The sequence below is a fragment of the Heterocephalus glaber genome, unplaced genomic scaffold (genome assembly GCF_053883595.1).
Source record: "Heterocephalus glaber isolate CG9 unplaced genomic scaffold, H.glaber_assembly_v1.0 deba00000678, whole genome shotgun sequence".
In the NCBI taxonomy this organism is placed as follows: Eukaryota; Metazoa; Chordata; class Mammalia; order Rodentia; family Bathyergidae; genus Heterocephalus; species Heterocephalus glaber.
In genome coordinates this window covers 539024-562087 of record NW_028258157.1, presented here as the reverse complement: position 1 = coordinate 562087, position 23064 = coordinate 539024, and the positions used below count along the sequence as shown (strand labels likewise).

Genomic DNA, 23064 nt, shown 5'->3' with positions numbered 1-23064 from the left:
GTGCCAGGCACTGACTGTTCACAGAATTCAGGGCAAGGGCGGATGGCACCTCAGGGACAGTGGACAGAGGGGCCCGAGAGAATCAGGAATCGGAATTCTAAATCCATTGGTGGTCACGTTATTCATCCTTTTTTTTCCATCACACAATTTGCACCCCTATTTTCTTTTTGTGGTTGCATTTCAGCAGTCTTGATGTTCAGAATTGTCCATTGATATTCCTACTAAAGGGCCAGTTCTATCTCATCACTTTGTAGAATACAGAAATATTAGTGTGTTAGGTAATCTGATAATTTTGGCTATCTGAATTTAGTTTCTTTTAATCCCTATCCGAAGCACATGAAGAAATTTCTTCCAATATTGCTAATTTACACATTTTTTTCTAAGAATCACTTCAGCACTGGAGAGATGTGTATTTTTAAAAATTATTGTTTAACAACATGGTAATAAGACACTTACCTACTTCTTAAGTTTTCCTCTGCATTGTCCAGAATATATGTGTGCATAGGCATGTTTTTGCTTTGTGTGAATGGCTCATTAGACACAGGGATTTTTCACTTTATTTTTTCTTGACAAATCATTCTCAGTTTTTTACTGAGATCTTTTCCCCAATGTATGATGTGCTTTCCTACTACCACTGATATATTTCTTTAATATGTTCATGGAAATATTGGCTAATCTTAATGGATTTTTGTAGAATATATTGTGAAAGGAATATTATGAGGAGCTTATTTTATTTTATTTTCCATGAAAATCAGGCTCCCTAGAAGTTGTCTTTTTTATTAATATACATTTGTCATAAAATATATTCAGTGTTTGTTTGATCTAGTATTTGGTTGGTTTTACTCTAATCAATAAAATGTTCCTCTTTTCTTTTTTTGTAGAGCAATGAAGTTGTCTACTACAATGCTAAGGATGATCTTGATGTGAGTACTAAATATTCTATATTAAATTCTTAGTTATAATGGGATGATTGGGATTACAGAACAAATCGATCTTGGCAGGTTTAGTTTTTAAGAACACATTGATAGTATAAGCAAAATACCAGTTAGACACAGCAGGGAAATGATGAATTTTAATGCTTATGTATTTTATCAGCTTCTTATTGCCCTTTTTTTATGTAGAAATGCCATGTGCTTCTCTAGATTTGTTCCCAGGGAACACCATGTCTAACCCCAAACCTTTCAAATGCTCCACATCCTGCTAGCAGTGCCGAGGGCAGAGACAAGGCCTGGCCCCTGGCTTCCAGTCACCACATGGTTCTCTTCTCCTTTGAACAGCACAAGCCAGGGGCACCATTCACATCAACCCTCACGGGAAGGAGCCAACAGCTCAGAGAGGCTGGCCTCACGGTCCCTCTTTGAAATACAACAGCTACATATTGGGTTCCCACCCACTGCGTCCTGGGAGGGGAATCCAAGGCCTCGAGTGAGTGTTCTACCCCTGAGCTATATCCTCAGCCCACCAGTGGGATTTTCTGGACAAAGACTCTACTGTACATTTTAAAATTAAGTAAGAACGTGGATTATTTCAGCACTAATGAGTTACTTCTAATATCGCCACTCTGGATGAAGGTAGAGGAGACATTTTCAATAGTTACAGTAAAAAAAACTTCAAAAGTTTAACATACAATTTATACTTAAGTTTTAAAATTTCTCATATTTGATTATTGTCTGTGAAAAAAAGCTGTATATAATTATTAATCTAAGAATATTTGTTGAGGTTCTCCTACATTTTAAGCATTTATCTAAGAACTTGGAATATATCAAGGAAGAATCAAATTAATGTAGTAGAATTATATTTGCTACTCAAACATTTCTCATTCAAATAAAAAATTTCATACACACACACACACACACACACACACACATATATACTTAGCTGAAATGTCACACCTCCCCAGATTACACCACAGTAATAATGATTATGAAATCATAATTAATTGAGCACTAAATTTTCCCGTATATTGCTAACCACCTTACATAAATTATCTTAATTTCTGCAACAACACTATGAACAAAATGTTTTATTTCCTCCTTCCCTTTTGCTGATGAAGAACTAAACATTTTGAAAGGTGCTTTCCTCCTCTGTATATAAGTAGTTTGCTAGTGAAACTTTCCTTTTACAAAGGTTGTATATATCATTTTAATCTTTAATTAAATATATCAAATGATATGTATCATTTTAATTAATTACAAAGAGTATATACAGCATTTTAACACAAAGTGTTTTAGTGTGTATTGATGTCAGAATAAATATCGTTGGAGGAGAGAAGTTCAGTTTCCGATTAGAATTAGTATTTGATATTTAAGTATTATATAGTCATTTAAAATATATGCAGAATCATCATCTGCCTGCCTGGTAGTGTGTTTGTTTCAGTCACAATGCTACAAAGTTAATATGTATGCCCTGTATAAGTGAAAAAGTGTTCATAGGTTATATATTTGGAATACTTGAGCTGTATTCAGTATTTTCTTACATAGTTTATCTACATAGATATTTATTTAGGTATTCAAATAAAATTCTCTGTAAGAGACAAAAGCATACATAAAAGTGGACGTACTGAATTTTCTTGTGTTTTGTCTTTTCCCATAATGAAAACATGGATAATACTTCTGTGGGTTGTAATTATGAGTATAAAAATGATTCATTCTCTTTGTTAGGCCCAACGTAAAGTTTCCTAAATTTAATCAAAACTTTATAAATAGCAAATTATCGTTTTTTAAATTTGACACCAAAATTTTAGGAAAAGATTTTGGGGAGTTGTTCTCATTTATTTATATGAAATTTATAATAGTGCCAGAACAACTTGCAGAAAGTTGTTTAGTGGCAAAAGAACTAGAATAGAAATGAGAGACTAATTCATAACCCAGATGAGTGCAAATTTTAGCTTCCATTAATGTATTAAAATTGATTACAATTCAGACGGCTATTTTTTTCATCTAAGAATGAGGTAGTTGAGTTCATAAATTGTAATGTCCATTTCTGAAAATGATCGGATTCTAATAAGAATATGTGTGTATAACGAACGTACTCGCACATATGGAGGCTGTGGCCACATTAGAGAATGTGATGCTCCACAGGAAGGAGAGCCATGCATGACCAACCATCTTATTCTACTGTAAACATGTCTTTTTGTTGCACTTTTAAACTTTTTTCATCAACATATATCTTTAGATACTTTCATGATTCTTTTTTTTTTCCTCATTAACTTTATTGGTACATTTTAGGTATAAAATACAGTTATATTCATCATTGGGATCTTGTACCTTTACATGAGTATCTTGGTTCTTATTTTTTTCCCCTTCCCCTGCCCTCCCTTCACCCCCTCTACCCTTCCCTATTTGCAAGGACCTTGTTTCCATTTTTTTCCTTTTCTCATATTTTTTCTTTTCCCTTCTTTCCTTTCCCCTACCCCTCCTACTTCCCCTGCTCCTTTAGACCTTTTCTTCCTATTACACAATATCACTTATACATTTTTAAAATTACAATATCAAGACCTAGGAGATATTACCACAGATTTTATAGAATTTAAAAGGACATACAAAGCATATTACAAAAATCTGTTTTGAAATAAATTTGACAACTTCTAAGAAGTACCTTGGAAGACAAATACTTTCATGATTCTTTAAATAAGCAAATCATCATTTCCTATTCCATGAAATACTTGTTAAATCATTGTTTTGAGTTGATATAACACAATTCTATTCTACCTTAGAATTTTAATAGTCTTTTGTGAATATGAACATATATAATAATGGAGTAAATACCCATGTGCATGAACATTTTACTTCATAATTTTTACTTATTTGTAGCATAGATTATCCAGAAGTGGTAGCATTGTGTCAAAGGTTTTAGATATTTTAATACATTTTGGCACATATTGCAAAATCACTTAAAAGGACCAGACCAAATCTCATCAATTTACAAAGTAATTGTTTTCTCAAAGGCTGCTCACCATTGTCTTAAAAGATAATTTAGCACATTCAAATTGTTTTTCACTGCCCTGATTACTTGTGTCTGCTAATATTCCTATTTTACCCTCCACATGGGAAAACCACGCACTTTCGAAAGACTCTTGTCAGCTGTGTAACCTTGTTTACATTTTCCAAGCGAAGTGAAATGCAATCGACTTATCTGTAGAATCTGCACATTGTCAGATGTTCCCTAATATTGGCTAAGATAAAGTTTTCTGCATAGAAAGCTAAGAACCTATTGCCTGACACATGTAAGCATTGAAGAAATGCCATGAGCTTTTAGCCATGTTAATGAGTCTATTTTTTATAAATATGATTTTGATAAAAATAAGATTATTTTGCAAGACATTTTAAAAGATATTTCTAGTATTAAATTTCAATTTGTGTCACATATTTCTACCTGAAATCCGAATAAATTATCAAATACAAATTCAAATGATTCAGAAAGAGTCATCAAATATGTATAGAAATATTTAAGACATTCTGCTAGGTATTTGAGAAAATATTTTTTATTGAGCCCGAACATTTAATTTTATTTTACACTTCTTGTCATCCATGTAAATTAAAGAATCACAACTGATGATGTGGCTACTGTTGCTTACATAAAGCAAGAATGTAATTTGATGAGAGAAAATATTTTGAGGAATTACCTAATAAAGCATAATTCTATTTACTGCTTTTGAAAAATAGCAGGATCAGTAAATTCTCATGTTGAATCTCAGCCTAAGTTAAACTATGAGATGCATCAAGGTAACAGTATAATTTTCTGGATCTAGAATAGTTAATCTAAAAATTCTGAAAGCTTATACAAATTTATAAAATGATTTATACTTCAAGAAGACTTTTTTATTTGAGTAACTCAAAAGTGCTTTAGCTATGGTAATATTAAAACCTTAGGTATGGAATAAAAATGGACCATGTTGCATTCATTACTATATTGGTCCAGCTGTGATAGACACACCTAAACTAAATATGTCTAAATTTAGACAGGATTTGGACCTTCTGCCATCAACATTCAGGGTACACGGGCTAACGTGGCAACCCACAGTCACCCCCTCTCCTCTCACTGTACAGGTAGTGGACCGAGGTGGACACTCCAATGCCCTGGATGTGTTTTTCTTTGTTTTCTCTTTCCTTTCTTGGAGGACATGGCCTTTGTCCCTAAGGACTTGCTCTGGAAGCCACACAGATGGCTTCTGTCCTCAAGTAAACATTGCCTTTGATATTCTGCTTCAGAATTTACAGTGGTTGCTCATTTTCCCCCAAAGATTATTACTTACCTGAGGAAGTAGGCCTTACCAGCAAGAGCATGTGGAATGCAATTTATCCCCTTTGGATGGACCTATTCCCATGGAAAATGGAGAGGTTGCTCCTTAAAAGAGAAGGGGCAGAGCAGTATCGAGGACATAGTGAATAGCTTCTGTTGTGTCTTCAATTTGCTTTTCTTGACATAGTAATGTTGATGCTAACATGCCACCAACCCATCTGAGTGACTGCTACCATTTCAGTACCATCAAATCCTTTGGAGAAAGCAATCTCTTTTATGGTGAATGAATATAAAGTTGTATATTTTCTAGTCCCTCTTAACAGTTCTGTTTAATATTTCTTACAGTGAAAGAAAGCTAAGAACTATAAGTAAATGCTTTACTTCAGAATTTTTAGTCATCACACATTTTCTACCAAAGATTAATATGTATGATGAAGTAGAACTCTTTGGATGATGGGATATAGTCACCCTCACCAAAAGTTTTGCAGTACAGGTGAATTTAATTAGCCACTCTATTCATAATTTCATATATATATTGTTTGATTTTTATCTATCAGATTTTCACAAATCATGTCATCAGATTGAACTCCCCCTCACTTCAAACACACTAATCTCATCATTCTTGCCACTGTCCGCAGCACTTCTGAATTCTTCTCTTACAAGTGTCTCTAGTTGTAATGCCACAGATGACTTGATCAACTGAATCAATACAGAATGTTTACTTCTGATGGTTATTTTGAGTTTGGGGAAGAAACAGAACTTTCCTAGTGCCAGATCTGGTGAATAGGGTGGATGAGGACACACCAGAATGATTTCTTGAGTTTGACATTTGGGTGGGTGGCCTTCCTCAGCAGCAGTCGTCATACTTGATGATCACAACTCGTAAAGACACCATGAGAAAGCACTTCCAGAAATGCTTCCGAAAGTCACAAATGTGATGGGATACATGCGTCTGAAGTGAGGGAGATTATCTTGAAGAAGATTAATGGCAATGTGTCTTTCAGTGTAATTATTTTTTTAAATTGAAACATTCACCTTTTGATGGTATGTCATAGTTACGTCAGTCATTTCCTTTCCCTCTCCAGGAAGTCATCTGGAGTTTAGACACTGGTCTCAAGTATATACATAGGCATTGTCAGTACAATCTCATGATTTATGCCTCTAAATTTTATATCTATCTTTGATTGCATAATATATTAATATGTAAATATTCCTAAAGTTTTTTCCATTGTCATGATCTTCAAATAAGTTGTTATTGACTTTGTTTGGTATTTGGTTCCCTGCAGAAACTTTGTTCAGCAGGTCTAACTTGGCTGTAAAGTGGCAGCTTTGTTTGGGAGGCACAGCTGTTCCTTATGCGCTGCTCCCTGGCTTCCTCCTTCCAGCATAAGACTGCTCAGGGAAGCTCTTGGGTAGTTTCAGCAGCTGTTAGCTTTTAGAACATCTAACACATGGTGTCACCTAGCAAAGTTTTCTTTCCTAATAAATGAATGAATCTAAGTTGAAATTTGAGTGTATACAACCATGAAATGGCTTAAGAATGCCAGATTTAAGGATATCCCACACAACCCCTGTTGGTTTACACCACGTTGTCTCCTTTTTAAAGAACCTCTTTCACCCCACCTTCAGCCTCTGCCCAGGCCTGTGGGTGTCTGCGGTTTGCAGGGTTGCAGCTGAAAAGTACACCTTGCAGAAAACACCTGTTCTCAGCAAATGTCCATGGCAGACCAAACACACGGCCAAATATTCAGGTTCATTACAAATCTGATAGAAGAGGGACAGATGCTTGAGTGAAAAAACAAAATGAAACTGTTATTTTTGATACTTTCCCAGTCCTGGGAATGGATGGGCTTTATTTATCTATTTAAGAATAATAGAGTAGTCAGTTCGGGAATCCACGAATGAGTCAGTGAAATAGAAATACTATAGTGTTAAAGACACAGGAAAGTGTTTCTTCAGCTACTTAGGTTAAAAAAAGACATTAAGTATATGCTTTGTGTCCCCCCATGAAAGACCCAGTGGTCTGTAAAAGAGCACACCCAAAAGCAAAAAAACAAAACTGCGAAAACGAAATTTGCATTGAAAGAACAAATTCCGTGATGTGAATTATTCATCAGTGAAACTCAGAGTGAGCTTGAGGAATAAGCCCCCAAATGCCGAGAGAAGTAGGGAAAGGTGTGGGAACAAAGATAATGCATATAGATGGGAGTGGCAGTGCTGGCCTGTAATCCCAGCACTTGGGAAGCTGAGGCAGGAGGATCTCCATGAGTTTGAGGCCAGCCTGGACTACATAGTGAGTTCAAAGCCATAGTGAGTTCAAAGCGAGACCCTGTCTCAAACAAACAAACAAACAAACAAATAAGGATGATGAAACAGAGGTTGAAATGAAGAGATGTAAACCACAAATCATGTATTCACAAAGACCAAGCCAAAGCACATGGTTAGAGAGAAGCTTCAGAGATGTAAAGGAAGGCAGCATTTAGGTCTATGAGGAAATCTGTGCATAACAGCTGTGTTTGGAAGACCTACAGTGCTTCAGGCAGAGAGTTTTAAATGTCAAGAACATTTATACCAAAACCTTGCTCAAGAATATCCAAGAGCAGATCTCTGGTAGACAGCTAAATATTTAGTCTGGTTGCTGAGGAGAGGGCCCTTGAATAGAGTTTTATGTTTAGCTTATTAGTGGAATTTGAAAATATGTAGCTGAAATTTCCTCAACAAGAGTGAGGCTGCACATATATAGCAAGACCTGTGTCAAGCCCAGATATGATTTATTGGGCTTGGGCAGTGTTAAAAATGAAATGAATTTGAATACCTTTCCACATCACACACTGTCCAGCCTGTCCCACCGCATCCTTTGTCTCACTGTCAGCCTGCTTCTTCCATCTGCTCAATCTCAATGAATAAAGTGCCTCGAAGTGACACAGGGTAGAACTCACAGGACACCAGCATGCAAGGGGAGGCAGGGGTGCGGTTGGGGAGCATAGAATCTAAGTCGGTGGAGCTGAAGGAGTAGCTTTCATAAGAGAAGTGAGTCACACAAAGAAAGCCATGAATCGGTACGTGGATTAGGGTGATAGAGTCTTCTGACAGAGTCTACTGCTCCTCCCGTGTATCATGCTAGTATATCACCAAGTGCACATTTATGGAAGGCGTGTGTGTTCAAGTGTAATCTATTGATTTTGCTCATTGTAATGATGATTCATGGCCTCACTGGAAGGTGAACCGAGTATTTAAAGGTGATCAATGATGATTGCAGACCGTAGACTTCCTCTTAACAGCATCTCAGTGAGTCCCTTTGCGAGGAGTTTTCAGTTTGGAAGCTGCAAGGACTCTGGTTTAAGATAATTCCTCAGGGACATTTTATCCATGTTCCTCTGCTTAGATCAGTGCTATTTATATTCACCTTGTGGCTGTAAAATAAATACTGACAGCCAGGTTTAGTGAAAGCAGTGGCTGAAATAAGGGGGAGAATTAATGTCCCCTTGGGATTGTAGACTATGTTGAAAGTTCTGGTTGTAGTCATGTAAACAAGTTCTGCTCTTGAAACTTAGAAGGAAAGTTTAACTGGATGAATTAGTTTGATGAGCCACAATCCTCAGGGAAGAACGCACATCACACAGCCTTATTGGAAAAACGGGACAATCTTTGCCCTGTCTAGTGGACTTGTGCTAGTAAAAGTTAGCATATTCATGCTTCTGAGTAGCTGATAAAGATGTCCTACAATTTTTCTAATCAAATGCTAAGTATTTTGTAAATACTACAGTTTAATAAAATCTTCTCTTGAAGCCTCTGCTGGGTTTCCTAGGTAGCAAATGGCCTTGTTTCCCCCCAGTGTTGTAAGCAACTTGTACCACACAGGAATCCTGGCTGAAATGGTGTGATGCCTTTCAGGACAGTATTATGTTCACAGAGTTTGATCTCTACTCAGTGTTTAGGGACTCAAGGTCGGGGTCTTATTTGGTTTGTCATTCATATTACAGAGTGTTGGTTGAGGTAATGCCTGTTAAATGTATGGGTTTCAATGGGGATACTACTTTATTTCTATTTTATTTATTTATTTATTTTTTATTTTTGGTACCAGGGATCGAACTCAGGTCCTTGCGCTTGCGCAGCAGGCAGCGAAACTACTGAGCTAAATCCCCAGCCCCGAGGATACTACTTTATTAGCATCAGCGAAGACACATTTCTCAAAGAGATGCTGTGTTGGCAAATAGGAAAGCCACGGCAAACATGGTGGGAAAGGAAAATGTTTACTTTTGCTTTCAGATTGGTGGAATCAAAGTTAAGAGAAGAAATTGCAAGCTTCCTTTTACCATGACCATGTTTAAATTAATTTGTAAGGGAAATACTGGTTCCTTTGCCGTATACGGGAGCAGCGTTTCCCCATCTCCTGTGACTCCCCTTCCCTTCCTGGTCTTCAGCAACAGGTTCAGGACGAAGACACAGAGACGGTGTGGGGTCCTTGCTCCATGCGGGTTTCAGGTGGTGAGTGGGTGGCAGTGTTAATGGATTTGCCTGTAGCTACGACAAGTGATGGAAGATTAACATTTTTGATTCCAAATCTAGACTAAGAAGCTGCTTCCATGATTCTTTGTGAATAAATGATGAACTCAGGCTTATTATGTCCCTCCTTCAAAATTAAAGTTCTGTTCCATTGTAGATTCCTCTACAATCAATAGTAATGTAGATGGGCTTTATTTTCAAAGAGCTACATCATTAAAATGGGCATAATATTTTAATATGAAATATGAGGGTTTAAAAACATTTTTGTCAGAAAAGCTATTTATACAGCAAAGAGGTAGCATTCTGTTTCTAAATATTCCTGCATGCCACTCCAGTTTTTTTCCTCCAAACAAGAAGGCCTGCCTGAACAGTTACAGAGATGAGATGGCAGTGTGTGAGCGTGAAGCCCTCACAGGGGCCAGTCCTGCCCACATGTGAATCTTAGCCCTGCAAGTTTTGCTGCTGCTATTGGCAAAGTCACATGATCTGTTTTTCATTCATTTGCTTTCTAAACTAAATGTGATTGTAGTAAGATGTCATCGAGTTATTGTGAAGATTGAGTTAGTTAACACACATATTTTGAACATTTCCTGCCTTATAATATGGAACCCAGAAATGTTAATAAAGACTGTCATTATTTTTGTTTCAGTACCAGGGATTGAACTCGGGACCTTGCACTTGTGCGACAGGTGCCGGAACCACTGAGCTAAATCCCCGGCCGAATGACTGTCATTATTAATAACATTATTAAAATTATTTTCAAAGACTTGATTGTGAAGTGATTTTAGCACCAAATTGTGCATGTTTGTGATCTAAATGTGTTTTTAATAACAAAAAGTTATTAGATTGAGGTATTTTTCATTTTATTACTATGAATACAACTCATGCCTTGATGTGGATAACTTCAACCAAAATATTTTATACAACATTTTATAAAAGTAAAAATCATAGTCGAATCTTCTATGAAACTGAACAAAATACAACAGTTTATCTTGATATTTTTAGCTTTGTATATTTAAGTTCTAAAGGAAATTAAAGGTAAAAATAAAATGAAAGCAGGTATTAATGAAATAATCACGTATGAAAATCCACATTTAGGTTCTTCTGGGCTCTGGAATTTACATAGATTCCTAGGTATTTAGAGACAGCTGTTCTAATAAAACCCTAAGTTCCCTGAATATTAGTGAAGCCAGTGCCCCAGAAGGCTGGCGCTGTGCTGATAAAGCTATGCTGCTTTCCTAATTCCAAAGTAAACAAAAAGAAATCAAATCTTTACAAAGCCTTATTAACCTAATTCGAAGATCTGTGTTTCTGACTGGAATCCAAATGAAGTAAGTTCAGCCCAGAATTCTCACGTCATTAAATTGAGTTGATTTATTTGCTACATTTTTATTTTATTGATCATGTTAGAAATTTGATCTGTCTGGGACATTTGTCTGGTTTTGCTGAATTCCTTTGCGTAATGTATGGTGGTATTTATTTTCTTCTTAGGAGAATCTTGTCTACTTTAACATTAATTCTAACATAATGTGTCATCTAATTGGTTTTTTTTTTTGGTACCGGAGATCGAACTCAGGTCCTTGTGCTCGCACAGCAGGCGGCAAAACCACTGAGCTAAATCCCAGGCCCATCTAATTGTTTTTTTAAAAGCCTAATCTTTCATGGTTTTATTCTGTAGAAATGAATGTCATTTTAGAATGAGCTCATAAGGGTATGCACCAAATAATGATAAAATCTATTCTACTTGTCAAGGAAAGAATCAAAGTCTAGGTTAGATCTGAGTTTTTTTTGTTTTTTTTTCTTTTAAATCTGCCAGTAGACAGCTTTTATTCAGGCTCTGATGTTGGCAAATACTGCATCCTCAAAAGATGATGTTACAGAGTTACAACACGGCTTTGCCTCTGTGTAATAAATGATGTAAGAGTTTCCTTATTTGCTTTTTGGAACGAAAATGTGTCTTACTTGTATTGAATGCAATGTATTTGCATTGAGGTATATTAATAGCCAACATGTATATTTACTTATTCTACCATTTGCAGTTCGCAGTAACCCTTGGTGCCCCGCACTATTACTACGTTAGGGTCTTCTGGATGAGCGCGGGGCATTGGTGCGCTGAAGCGTGTGTGTGTCCAGGCGTCGCAGCGCCGCTGCCTGAGTAGAGTCGGTGTGGTCCGTGTGGCCTGCAGGTTCTGGGCGCTGGCCAGCCCAGGCAGGGCCAGGTCCCGTGTGAAAACCTGCGCCCTGATTAGTTCTTCAGCAGTGAAAACAAACTTCATTTCTCAGACGCCACAACTTAAACAGCCTTTAAGTTACAACTGTTTCAAAAGGTGACTTTCCTAGCATACTAAGTGAATTATGTAAGTAAGAGCAAACTTACCCCTAGTCATTTCTAACCCGTGAGAGGGTCTGAGACCCAGGCACGGCCCGTGCTTAGTAAACAAATATGTTGTTTGCTTTGTTAATATTTAGATTTAAGTGACGCATACACATAAAAATTGCACGTGTCAACGGGATCTCAAGTAGCGACTTGATAAATGGACATGTTGTGTAATGTGTACATCAGTTGAAACATCTCCTCAAACATTTATGTTGAAAACATTCAAAATCCCTTCTAGCTTTTTTTCAAAGGCTACATTATCGTTTTTACCACCAGCCTACTGTACAGCAGCACCTGGGGACTCCTCCTCCGTGCAACCGAGCAGGCCCCGGCCGACCCGCCCTGGCTCCTCTCCTTGCTCTCTGGGCCATTTTGCCCTGACTTTTATGAAATCAGCCTTTTTAGATCCCACGTGTAAGTGAGTGAGATCACCCAGTGCCTGCCGTCCGGTGTCTGGCTTATTTCACGTAACATAATTATCTTCAGCTCTAGCCCTGTTGCTGCAAATCACAGGATTTTATTAGGTTCGAAGTGTCGCAGACAATTTTGATAGTAAATTTTGAATTATGATACTTACCCATTGTCCTATCCATATTTAATTTTGATGTATTTCATGCAACTAATTTTTTTTTTTTTTTTTTGTATTGGGGATCGAACTCGGGTCCTTGCGTTTGTAGAGCAGGCAGCGAAACCACTGAGCTAAATCCCCAGCCCCATGCAACTAGTTTTATCATTAACAATTTTTAGGTTACAGTAGTGTTGCTGTGGATAAAATAAAACCTTTGAGATGCAAATTCACCTTAGACTTTGGATCAGGTTTCTACTGATCTGATTCACTATTCCCAGTGTTGGATGTTTAGTATGGAGATCTTAAAGTGAATGCAGGCATCCCTTTATAAAACATAGCTACTTTAGGATTCACAGGGGGAAATTGTAAAACCAATAACAAGTTTGATGAGATTCAGTTTCCTCTAGGGATTCTAAATTCTGTTTTTCAGAAGGTCAATTTCAAATACTTTTTCAGATGTATTTTTAATGTTTTGTGCTCTTGGGCTTTTTTTTTTTCGGTTTTCAAAGATTACTTAGACATGCATTCTCAGCTGTGAATTAGGCATGTGGAAGGGGATCTTGGAGACCTAGAGTTCAGGTCTGAGTCATTCTGAGCGGCCTGACTTTAGCGAGTCTCTGCCTCAGATGTGAAGGGCACATGATTGAGCTGCTGACCTTGCAGTGGGTTCTTTTTAAACCTTTTTAATATTAAAATGCCTTATAAAGTATGTTTGTCTATCACAATATAAATTTTATTTTAATCTCTTAGAAATAGACTGGTCTTATCTAATAAATCATATTCCTGTTTTATTAAATATTCATATAATATATTTTAATCTATGTTACTATCTGGATTCTGTGGAACTGTTATACTGAACCTGCAGACTCTGAAGTCACACAGTGCTCTTCACAATGTCTTGATGGAAGTGTCTTAGCCTCTTCCCTAAATAGGGTGCATACGTAAAGAGAGCATAGACATGGATGTACTTTATAGTGGTACATCACTTTCTGATGCTGATAATCTGAAAATTCTTTATTACATGTAGCATTTAAATTAGTCTCCAAAAATTAAATAAATAAATTAGCCTCCAACACTCTTTCTTGTCATGCTAATTGTTATGGTTTATGTCTAAATGTCCCCCAAAGCCTCATTCACTCATAGGTGGGGCTTTGGGAGTGACTGGATCATGGGCATGTGATACTCATCAATGGATTGGTCCACTGATGAGTTTGTAGCTGAATGTGATGTTGGGAGGTGAAGCCTGGTTGGAGAATGTGGCTCACTGGGGGGGAGGGTTGGCCTGGAAGGGTCTATCACCCTCCTCCTCCCTTGATCCCTACCTCTGCTTCCTGCCTGCTATGCCATGAGCTGTTTCTCCTCTGCGATGCCCATTAGCCATGCCACCCTGCCTTGGAGACAGCCAACTATGGACTGAAACCTCTACAGAATGTGAGCCAAAATAAATCTCCCCTCCTTTAACTTGTGGGTGTTGGGTATTGTGTCCAGTAACAAGATAGTGACTAAGACATTCACCTATACTGTAATTGTGGTGGAACACTTTTTTACCATGTGCTAGATCCTGTGATAGGTAATTCACAGGCATTCATCTGTACAAAGATATATGAGTTTCAAGAATGTTCTCAGGTTCTATGTTGCAACTTTTTATTTAATGTTATAATTCTCATCAGACATCTTAATATATTTAATTTGAAGATTGTCTATTGTTGCCATTTAAATTTAAAAAACAAATTACTGCAGTGAGTACTATACCTTTTTGACTTAGTTTAGTTCAGATTAACCCTATTTACACTTATTTTTAAGTAAGTCTTCACTCTTTGGAAAATTTGTAATGTTTTGCTTTAATATTCCATACAGTTATTTTGAACTTTCTATCTTTCTTTGTGTTATTGTGCAATTTCAGCTGCTTTCTATTCTCTTTTGGCCAAAGTCTGCTATCTCCATAAGACTATTTTTCTTGTCTTTGTTTATATGTCACAATTATTAGGAAAAGAATTCATGGAGGTTTGACAATGAATTTAATCTTTAAGAAAAGAATTATTTCTTCAATTGACCATCGATGCTGTAAATATACTGTTCATGTTCATTTCAAAACACTCTTCTTAATATGTTAAATAAATTGCCTTTGAATAATTAATGCAGTTGATTTCTGCAAGGTAAATGTAAGATGTTATAACATTTTAATTGGCCAAGGAATGGGAGGATTCTCCTAAATTCATCAAAAAGAATCTAGTACTGTTACATCAAACATGATTAGCTGAGCTCATGTATTTATGGAAGGATAATAACTATTAGATTCACTGTTTTAAAATTCTATTTTCTTAGTGTGATTCAGTAAAGGAAAAGTGTACTGTTACAGTTAAGTCCTTAAGTATCTGCCTTCAGTGCTGTCCAGTGCTTATTTTTTTTGGAATCTGCTCGTCTGTAGAGATTATGTGCATCATGGCCTCCTCAAGGGTACAATAGCACTCTAACCATTAAAGCAGCAACTCTGTGGTGCTCTTGGGTCACAGTGTTAGACTCCTTGTTCCCTTTGCAGCCTGTCCTTGCAGCTCAAGTAGAAAGCTCTGAGGTCAGGAAGGCTCCATACTGCCTCCTCTCTGCATCCCTTAACTGGGCATGGTCTGGTGCAGCTCCACTGATCAGTCTCCATTTCTGACCAGTCTAAGTGGTTTGTAAGTAAGGCTTTTCTCTGCAGGAGTTGGAACTGGTGACCATTCTCTACTGGGGGACCAGCACCAGATGCTGAAACTCCAGTGATGCTGTCCTGCTCACAGGAGAGACTGTCAGTGTTGATAACAGTATGCCAGTGTTCCAGGATGTTCAGACTTGCTACCTCTATGGAAGTCTATTTGAAATATAATGAGTCCTATACAGTAGGCTGTCTCTAACAAGTATTTATCAGGATTGTAGTGCATGCCCAAAACCATGTGGCATAATCAAAATTTTATTTAATATTGGGGATATCATTGTGAATTTTAAAAATTCTAAAGCCAATAATGTCTCTATCATAAAAGTTGCCAACGCCCTGTTGTAAATAACATCTATGAAATAACTAAGTTATAAAGATGTATTTTGATGTGGAAGTTTAAAAACCACACATACTTATACATACATACATGCATACATACATACATACTGGAAAATTTTGAGCAGGCTATATAGTGTCTGATCGTTTGTGGTTCACAAAAGTAATAGAAGGGGAGGTAAACAGCGAGAGTATGACTGTAAGCAAAGTTCAGGCATGAGCATGCTCAGTCTGAGTTGCAGGAAATGATTAAGCTAGTTTTCAATGCAATTTAGGCATAAATTTTTAATTTTGGCACATTTACTGTAAGTAGAAATCATTTTCTATGAAAACACAAATTATTAAGAATTAATGTTTTCTTATATAAAAATCAAATATAAGAATGTTTATCTTGATATAAATGTACATGCAAGAGCTTTATGTGTCTGCCATAGAATTACTGTGCCTTTCCAAATTTAATTGCTAATGCACACTGCTTGTAAAATTGGATGGGCTGCTACTCCAGCCTTAGTCTGTGCCCCATTTTAAGTGATCTACTCCATTATTTAATAACTGAAATTATATTGAGAACAGCCTGAAAAAGTGCATCTACTGTCACTCTGATGTGTTTGACCAAACAAATGTCAATGTAGTTCACAACCTGCTCATACAGCTCCCATGTGCACATTTGTACAAGGTGGCTTGTGGACTCCAGGAGAGAGATTTTTTTAAAAATTGAAAACGTATGTTTTTCTTGTCCATGATCTGAAAAACATGAAGATATTTGTTTCAGAGGGAGAATTTGAGATGTTTAACACATTACAGAATATATTTTTCTCCAAAATGTCAGTTACTTTGTGTTTAATATTTACTGCATTTTAATTAAACAATATTCTGTCATGTCAGGAAAAGTACAGACGGGGTATGATGGGATCAGGGATAATAATTTCAATAGTTTAAAGATAGTGATTTTAACTTGGAAATTCTAGTATTTTTATGAAGTTATTTTGCCTTATCTAGACCAAAAAAAGGAGAACATGGAGGCTTGCTGTATTTTTCTTGTAATATATTTAGCAACTGCACATTAATACAAATCTCATCACATGAGTGTACAAGTTGAGAAATAAATTATTATTTTAAATTTTTTTCTGAAATTCCCTTTATGTGGTAATTTAAAAGTGCAAGAATCTCTCTAAAATATATTTATTTATTTATTTTAAACAGGAAATAGACCCTGTATGAAGATTATTTATTTATTTTTAATTCTTTTATTGGTACATTTTAGGTATACACTACATTTACATTTATCATTGGGTGCTTTTACCTGTACACGATGTATCTTGGTTCTTAATTTTCCCCCATTACCTGTGTGCCCTTCACGCCCTCCACCCTTCCCTATTTACCTAGATTTCGTCCGTTTTTTTTCTTTTCCCATAATTTTTCCTTTCCCTTCTTTATATTTAAATGTGGAAACTTTCAAGTGTGAGAAGATGCAGAAGAAATTCAGAGTACTGAAGTTTTCATCCTAGGTAACTACATTATGCCTGACAGCATTGTAAAAGACATAAAAATAAAAATTATTTCCAATTCAGAATGTAACACATATTTACTTATTATTGGAAAAAACAAGAGGGCACAAATATTAATAAAATACATTTTCAAATACAAAGTCGACCGTAAGACTGGTAAGCCATGTTTACCACCATTCATCTCTCCCTTCACCTCTCTGTCCTCCCAAAATAAGTAGGTTTTTACACTTCTCCATTTTTGCCTAATATGTACCTTTTTAAAGTATTATAATTTTTTAAAGAATTTATGATCATACTACTGTTCTTGAACATTTAATGTTTTCAAATTTAGATATTAAATGGTACTTCTATTTATATTGATAAGTCTTTCTCTACCAATAAATGTCTGCTGGGTAAGTAAAATATTTGCTTACATCTTCATATTCCCAACCTTAGCTCATGAATGTAGTTTCTATCATCTAATTATACTGTATTTCATATACTTGAAATTTGCTACAATAAATGAATATGTGATTTTGGGGAAAGATGTCTAAAGTAATGTGTTTTGTAAAATTGTAGAAACGGGCTAACGTTTTTCAGAACTGACCCATGGCTTTATGGATCCTTTAGTTGTGCAATCTTAATGTAAGGTAGAAAAGGGCATTGGAATGGGCTCGGGGGCCCTTTTGAAGCCCCTCCTCCTCTGTATGAAACGCTCCTTTTTGTTGGGGAGGAGGTTCCCTGGGGGTTTTCCCATAGGAAACGGGCCACATCTGTAGACCAAAAATCACATATTTTACAGGTCATGAGTCTGAAACCTACAACAGTAACTGTCGTAAAATCAAATTTCTTAATGGTATTAATGCAGCCAAGTCCAATTTCCTGTCGTTTACCAATCCACTCGGCCTTTTCACAGGTTTCCCGTTAGGCATTTCCTAATAAGTATCATATGGAGACAGAGCGGTTCTAGGGTCACATAAGTTTGAAAACACTGGGCTAAACACTTTTTAGTGCAGAATATCTTACAGCCTCAAGCACACTGATGTGCATTAGTGTTTCAGTAGAGTATGTAGCGTGCACTGTTTCCCACCTTACTTCAGCATGGAGCAAAGCCCAGGAGCATGCAGAGCTTCCACTGTCTTTTCCAGCATCCTCTGACGTTATTCACCATTGTACTCTCTGCCTTTATCCATGAATCACAAATAATAAAACCGTATCATTACACATGGAAGTTTACTAAATGTAGCTGTCCCTTATTATGCTTATTACTGATAAATCCTAATTTTTTATGTTTGCCTAAATAATCACATATATCTCATTTACATTATTGAAACCCTAAATTAATGGGCACCAAATTTTAGTTTATACAAGAGCCTCCTAGAGGTGACAGTATCCAGGGCTGGGCTCATCTGCCTCTTTTTTACTGACTAGATCTTCAGACTAACAAGCTGCAATCATCGCTAGGACACTTTCCCAGTGACTGCACTTTGAGAAACCACTGCTTTAAAATTTGTGTGACTTCTTACGAATTCAGTATTTGCTGCTGGGATGGATAACCATTCATTAGTTGGAATTTTCCTTCTGTTCGTGTTACCAATACTGATAGTTTGTTTTAATGGACTCTTACTCAATTCAGGAGAGCCCAGGAATAGAATAGAATGTGAATTTTGAAATGCGTTAAAATCCGTGGCTGAATCCAAAGTAGGAACCTCGAGGATCACTTTGGTCCTTGTATTTATGAAGCACGTCGCCAAGGCATATGAGTTATATTAAATTCGGCAGAACAGTGCTTTGCTCCCTGGTTTCTTTTGTGTTTCTCATCTCCCTTCTTGTCTCTCTCCTCCCTTCTTCACTCTGCCTACCCTGGCTTCTGTTTGAGAAAACAGAATGTTTGATTAGGGAATTTTGCCAAATTTTAGTCTTTCAATATGACTCTGTTCTTCTTTGCAAATTCACTTTGTCAAGAACAACTACATATTTGTGGCTTTCCCGCTATGTTTTCAAACACTTATCAAAGACCCCACACACCTATGTGTCCTTGTACATACACAGAGATTCCTAACTGAACCACAAGCTTCACAAATTGTTCTTCCCCTGGTAAGGAATGTATGCTCATATTTTCTTTTCTTTTTTTTTTGGTACCAGGGATCAAACCCCGGTCCTTGCGCTTGCGAGGCAGGCGGTGGAGCCACTGAGCTAAATCCCCGGCCCCTGTATGCTCATATTTTCTCTGAATAATGTCCCATTTTTAAAAAATAATGTTTCTGAAACAAATCACATCCTCTGGTGTCTTGTTAGTGCTTGAGATGCTTTTTTAAGTTATATGGAAAAATGTTCAAGTGCTTTTCAGTTTTGTTTTGGTTGAGTTCTACTGTATTTGAATATTATTGTAGTTTTTACCCCTTGCATTGTTCTTCTTTGAAGGGTTTTAATTTTTGTATGTGTGTATGTTTGATAATAAAGTTATTTTTAAAAATTTTTTTTAAAGTAATGTGGGTCCGGGAATTTACCTCAGTGGTTCTGCCGCCTGTCTCACAAGCTCAAGGTCCTGAGCGTGATCCACAGTGCCAAAAAAGTAAATAAATGAATAAATAATGTGTTCATGGCCTAGTGAATTGATTTCATTACCTAGTAATGGGTGGTGCCTGGAGTTTTGGAAGCCATTGTTAACAATAAAAATGGTTTGATTGCTCATGTTTGCGTCTAAAGTTCCAGTTTTTCCACCAGAAATATGTGTGTGCATGTCCTCAAATATTTGAGGCTACTAATGTTTTATGTGCTCGTGTAAATTTTCCGTGCTTTATGGAAGGTTGGACACTCAATCCTGCAGACCCACTGACTGCATCCTTGCCGAGTTTATCGGCCACGTCGCTGCCCTTTCTGCTGACCAGTTCCTCTCTCCGCTGTGTCCCTGCCTCTTAGAAGTGCACTTCAAGATGGGATTTTTATGCCATTAATCTTAGTTAAAGGTTGTGAGTTTTTCAGTTTGGTTTTGGAGAGATTGGTTTTGGAATATACAAAATAGGCTCCAGAGTGAAGGAATTGAAAACACAGGTCTAATTTTGTTTTTAAAAATTTAAGTTAAGGAAGGGTTTTTAAAAACTATATTTCAAGTGAATTTCAACTGAGTATCAAAGTAGAGTTCCCAGTAGATGGGAAGTTAATCTTTGACTTCAAAATCCCGTGGGATTTGGTTGAATGGCTATTGATTAAATCTTTGTTCTTACTTCAGGAAAAAAATTGGCTAATGTTAGGATTTAATTGTATTTAGCGTTACAAGAAGTCTCTTTTTTCTTAGTATAATTTCTTTTTTAAAACATTTGTTGGTACATATGATAAGCATAAAGTGCAATGACAATATTTTAATCCTACCTTAGTGACTATTAGTTGTCAAACTATCCTCAACTGCTCAATATAAATTTAAAAACAAAAATTGTGAAATTTGTTTAAGTTGATGCTTTTAATTTGGTTGTATTTTAAGTTGCTTATCCTGTTCTTTAAATGTACACCTTAATATATGTTAAGGGAAAAGCTCTAGGTGATTTCTAAGTGACTCCAACATTAAAGAAATGAGGAGAAAAGTTTGTTATGTGAATACTAGGAGGAGGTAATACGAATGCTATTCTGGAGTGAAAATGTGTGTATCCAGTGCCATCTTGGTATGCTATTGGAAAGTAGTAGATCTACTTTTTGAGGAATAGACATTTAACAAATGAAGAAGTACATGTGACCATATCCAAGTTAGTGTAAATTGTAAAATTGTATCTTACCCATCTTTTCCCTTGCAGTCTGAAAAAAATGACAGTGAGCCAGGCAGCCAGAGGATTAAGCCTGTTTTTGTTGAAGACGCTAATTTTGGAAGACAAATATCCTACCAGCATGCAGCAGTCCATATTCCCACCGACATCTACGAGGGCTGTAAGTAAGAGGGCAGGAACGGCTGCTGGAAGGCTGTACTCTTGCCTGTCGTATGATCCCTGGTTTGAAGCCCAAGGCAGGAGCAGGTGTGAGCTATTTCTATAAGTGGTCTGTGTGTCTCTGAGCGGTGCAGGGTAGCTCTGATGGAGCAGGTATCTAGCATGTGTGAAGCCCTGAGTTTGATCCCCAGCACCGAGAGAAGAAAAAAAACAAAGCCATGTTAAATCTGTGTAAGAAACCAAAACTGATGTTGTGAACAGCGCATGATCCATGCGTCTTGACTACACAAATACCTGTAGGCAGGTCTGCATCACCAGGAGGAGGGACAGTGCCCCGGGACCCAGGGTGTGGGCTCTCCCAGCCCTGCGCTGGTGTTGGACCCACTGTTCCCATGCCCTGTGCCCTCCTATGCACTGCACGCTGCCTCCTACCATGGGGAAGAGCCAGAAAGACCCGCTGGAGGGTGTAAAATATGTTTCTTCTATTCCCTGAAGCAGACGGGCTGTGGAATAGATCTGGCATCCAGAGTATGCCCAGGATGTCTGGGTTCTGGAGCTGGGGTTCAAATCCCTATCATTTCCTTCACCAAATTCTGCAATTTTCTGGGCAAGCATTTTCTCGTCTGTAAAGTGAGTTGAGATTACTAACCTGAAATAACACTGAAGATGAAATCAGTTCATGTATATAAGTTATCTATATGGTACCACATTCAGAGTATGTGTCTGTGTTGGTTGTTACTATAACATTTATTGAGGCACAAAAGATTAAGTAAATAGACTTTATAAATTAGCTTCCATGTGTAGTTTCATTTGGATTATTTGTTTAAAAAGAACATTTAAATGCATGAATGACTCTTTGTATAACAGATTTCATCTTTCATAGTTATTTTATTCATTCTATTCTTGCTGTCTCTCTCCCTCCCTCTCTGTCTCTCTGCTAGGAATTCAACCCAAGACCTTGCACATGCTACTCAAGCACTCTATTACTGAGCAACATGCCCCATCTTTTTCTGCTCTTATTAAAGACACCTACTATTTTCAAATAATTGATTTTTGAAAGATTTTTAACATACAGTTTTCTCTATCAGAAACCAACTCGTGTATATATGTAGAATATAATTTACCTCTTTACAATCAAACTCACAGAATTACTTCCAAGGACTTTTTGGAAGCACATGAGATTTAAATCAAGACATAGCTTTTAAAATTTGTTTGATCTCTTTCTAGTTTTCACTAATTATTTTAGTATTTACAATAATATTTGTATCTATTGTGATAACTATTCCACTGCTACTAATCTATGTAGTGCTATTTCTCAATTAAAAAAATAGTTTTAGTTCCAAATTTTCTGACACCTATGTTTTGATGGGTTTGTCAACAAATAATATTGCTTATTACTCATCTGTCTATTGCATTCACAGTGGAATAGACTGGCATGGTCGGATGTGGCTTGAGACAAAATTCATTTCATCTTTGGTTGTTTTTTTTTTTTGGTACCAGGGATCAAACTCGGGACCTTGTGCTTGCAAGGCAGGTGCCAGAACCACTGAGCTAAATCCCCGGCCCCATCTTTGTTTAATACAAATATTTACATGGAAGGTTTGTATGGAAAGTAAATTAAAGCCAAAACCACTGTTATGAAAACAAAGAAGGCATGACCCTGCCTGTTTACCTCTTTGTTCCTTGGAGGGAGACTAGGTACTGGTCATCAAGATATGTTCTCTGTGCAAATTCATAGATTTTTTTAAAATTCAGGCACCAGAATTGTCCACAGGAAGTGTAAGATACTTCGAAGAGAATCCTCATTTTCTTATTCTTTTCCTCTTTTACTGTTTTTTAGTTGACACCACATTCATCATTAAAGTCTTAATGTATTTTGTACTAGTACAGACATGAAATCCAACACATAAAGGAAATTCAAACACTTTTTAAAAAAATAT

The 23064-nt window shown here is 36.7% G+C and overlaps 1 protein-coding gene across 8 annotated transcripts in view; it reads left to right on the top strand.

Moving 5' to 3' along the window:
- Window positions 1-23064, top strand: part of Cacna2d1 (calcium voltage-gated channel auxiliary subunit alpha2delta 1) — a 428021-nt gene that overhangs the window by 251711 nt on the left and 153246 nt on the right. For all 8 annotated transcript variants that reach the window (XM_013070350.3, XM_013070351.3, XM_004839765.3 and 5 more), the window contains 2 exons: window positions 882-923; window positions 20996-21125. In XM_013070350.3, the coding sequence (XP_012925804.1) occupies window positions 882-923; window positions 20996-21125 (172 nt within the window). The remainder of the gene's footprint in view (window positions 1-881; window positions 924-20995; window positions 21126-23064) is intronic.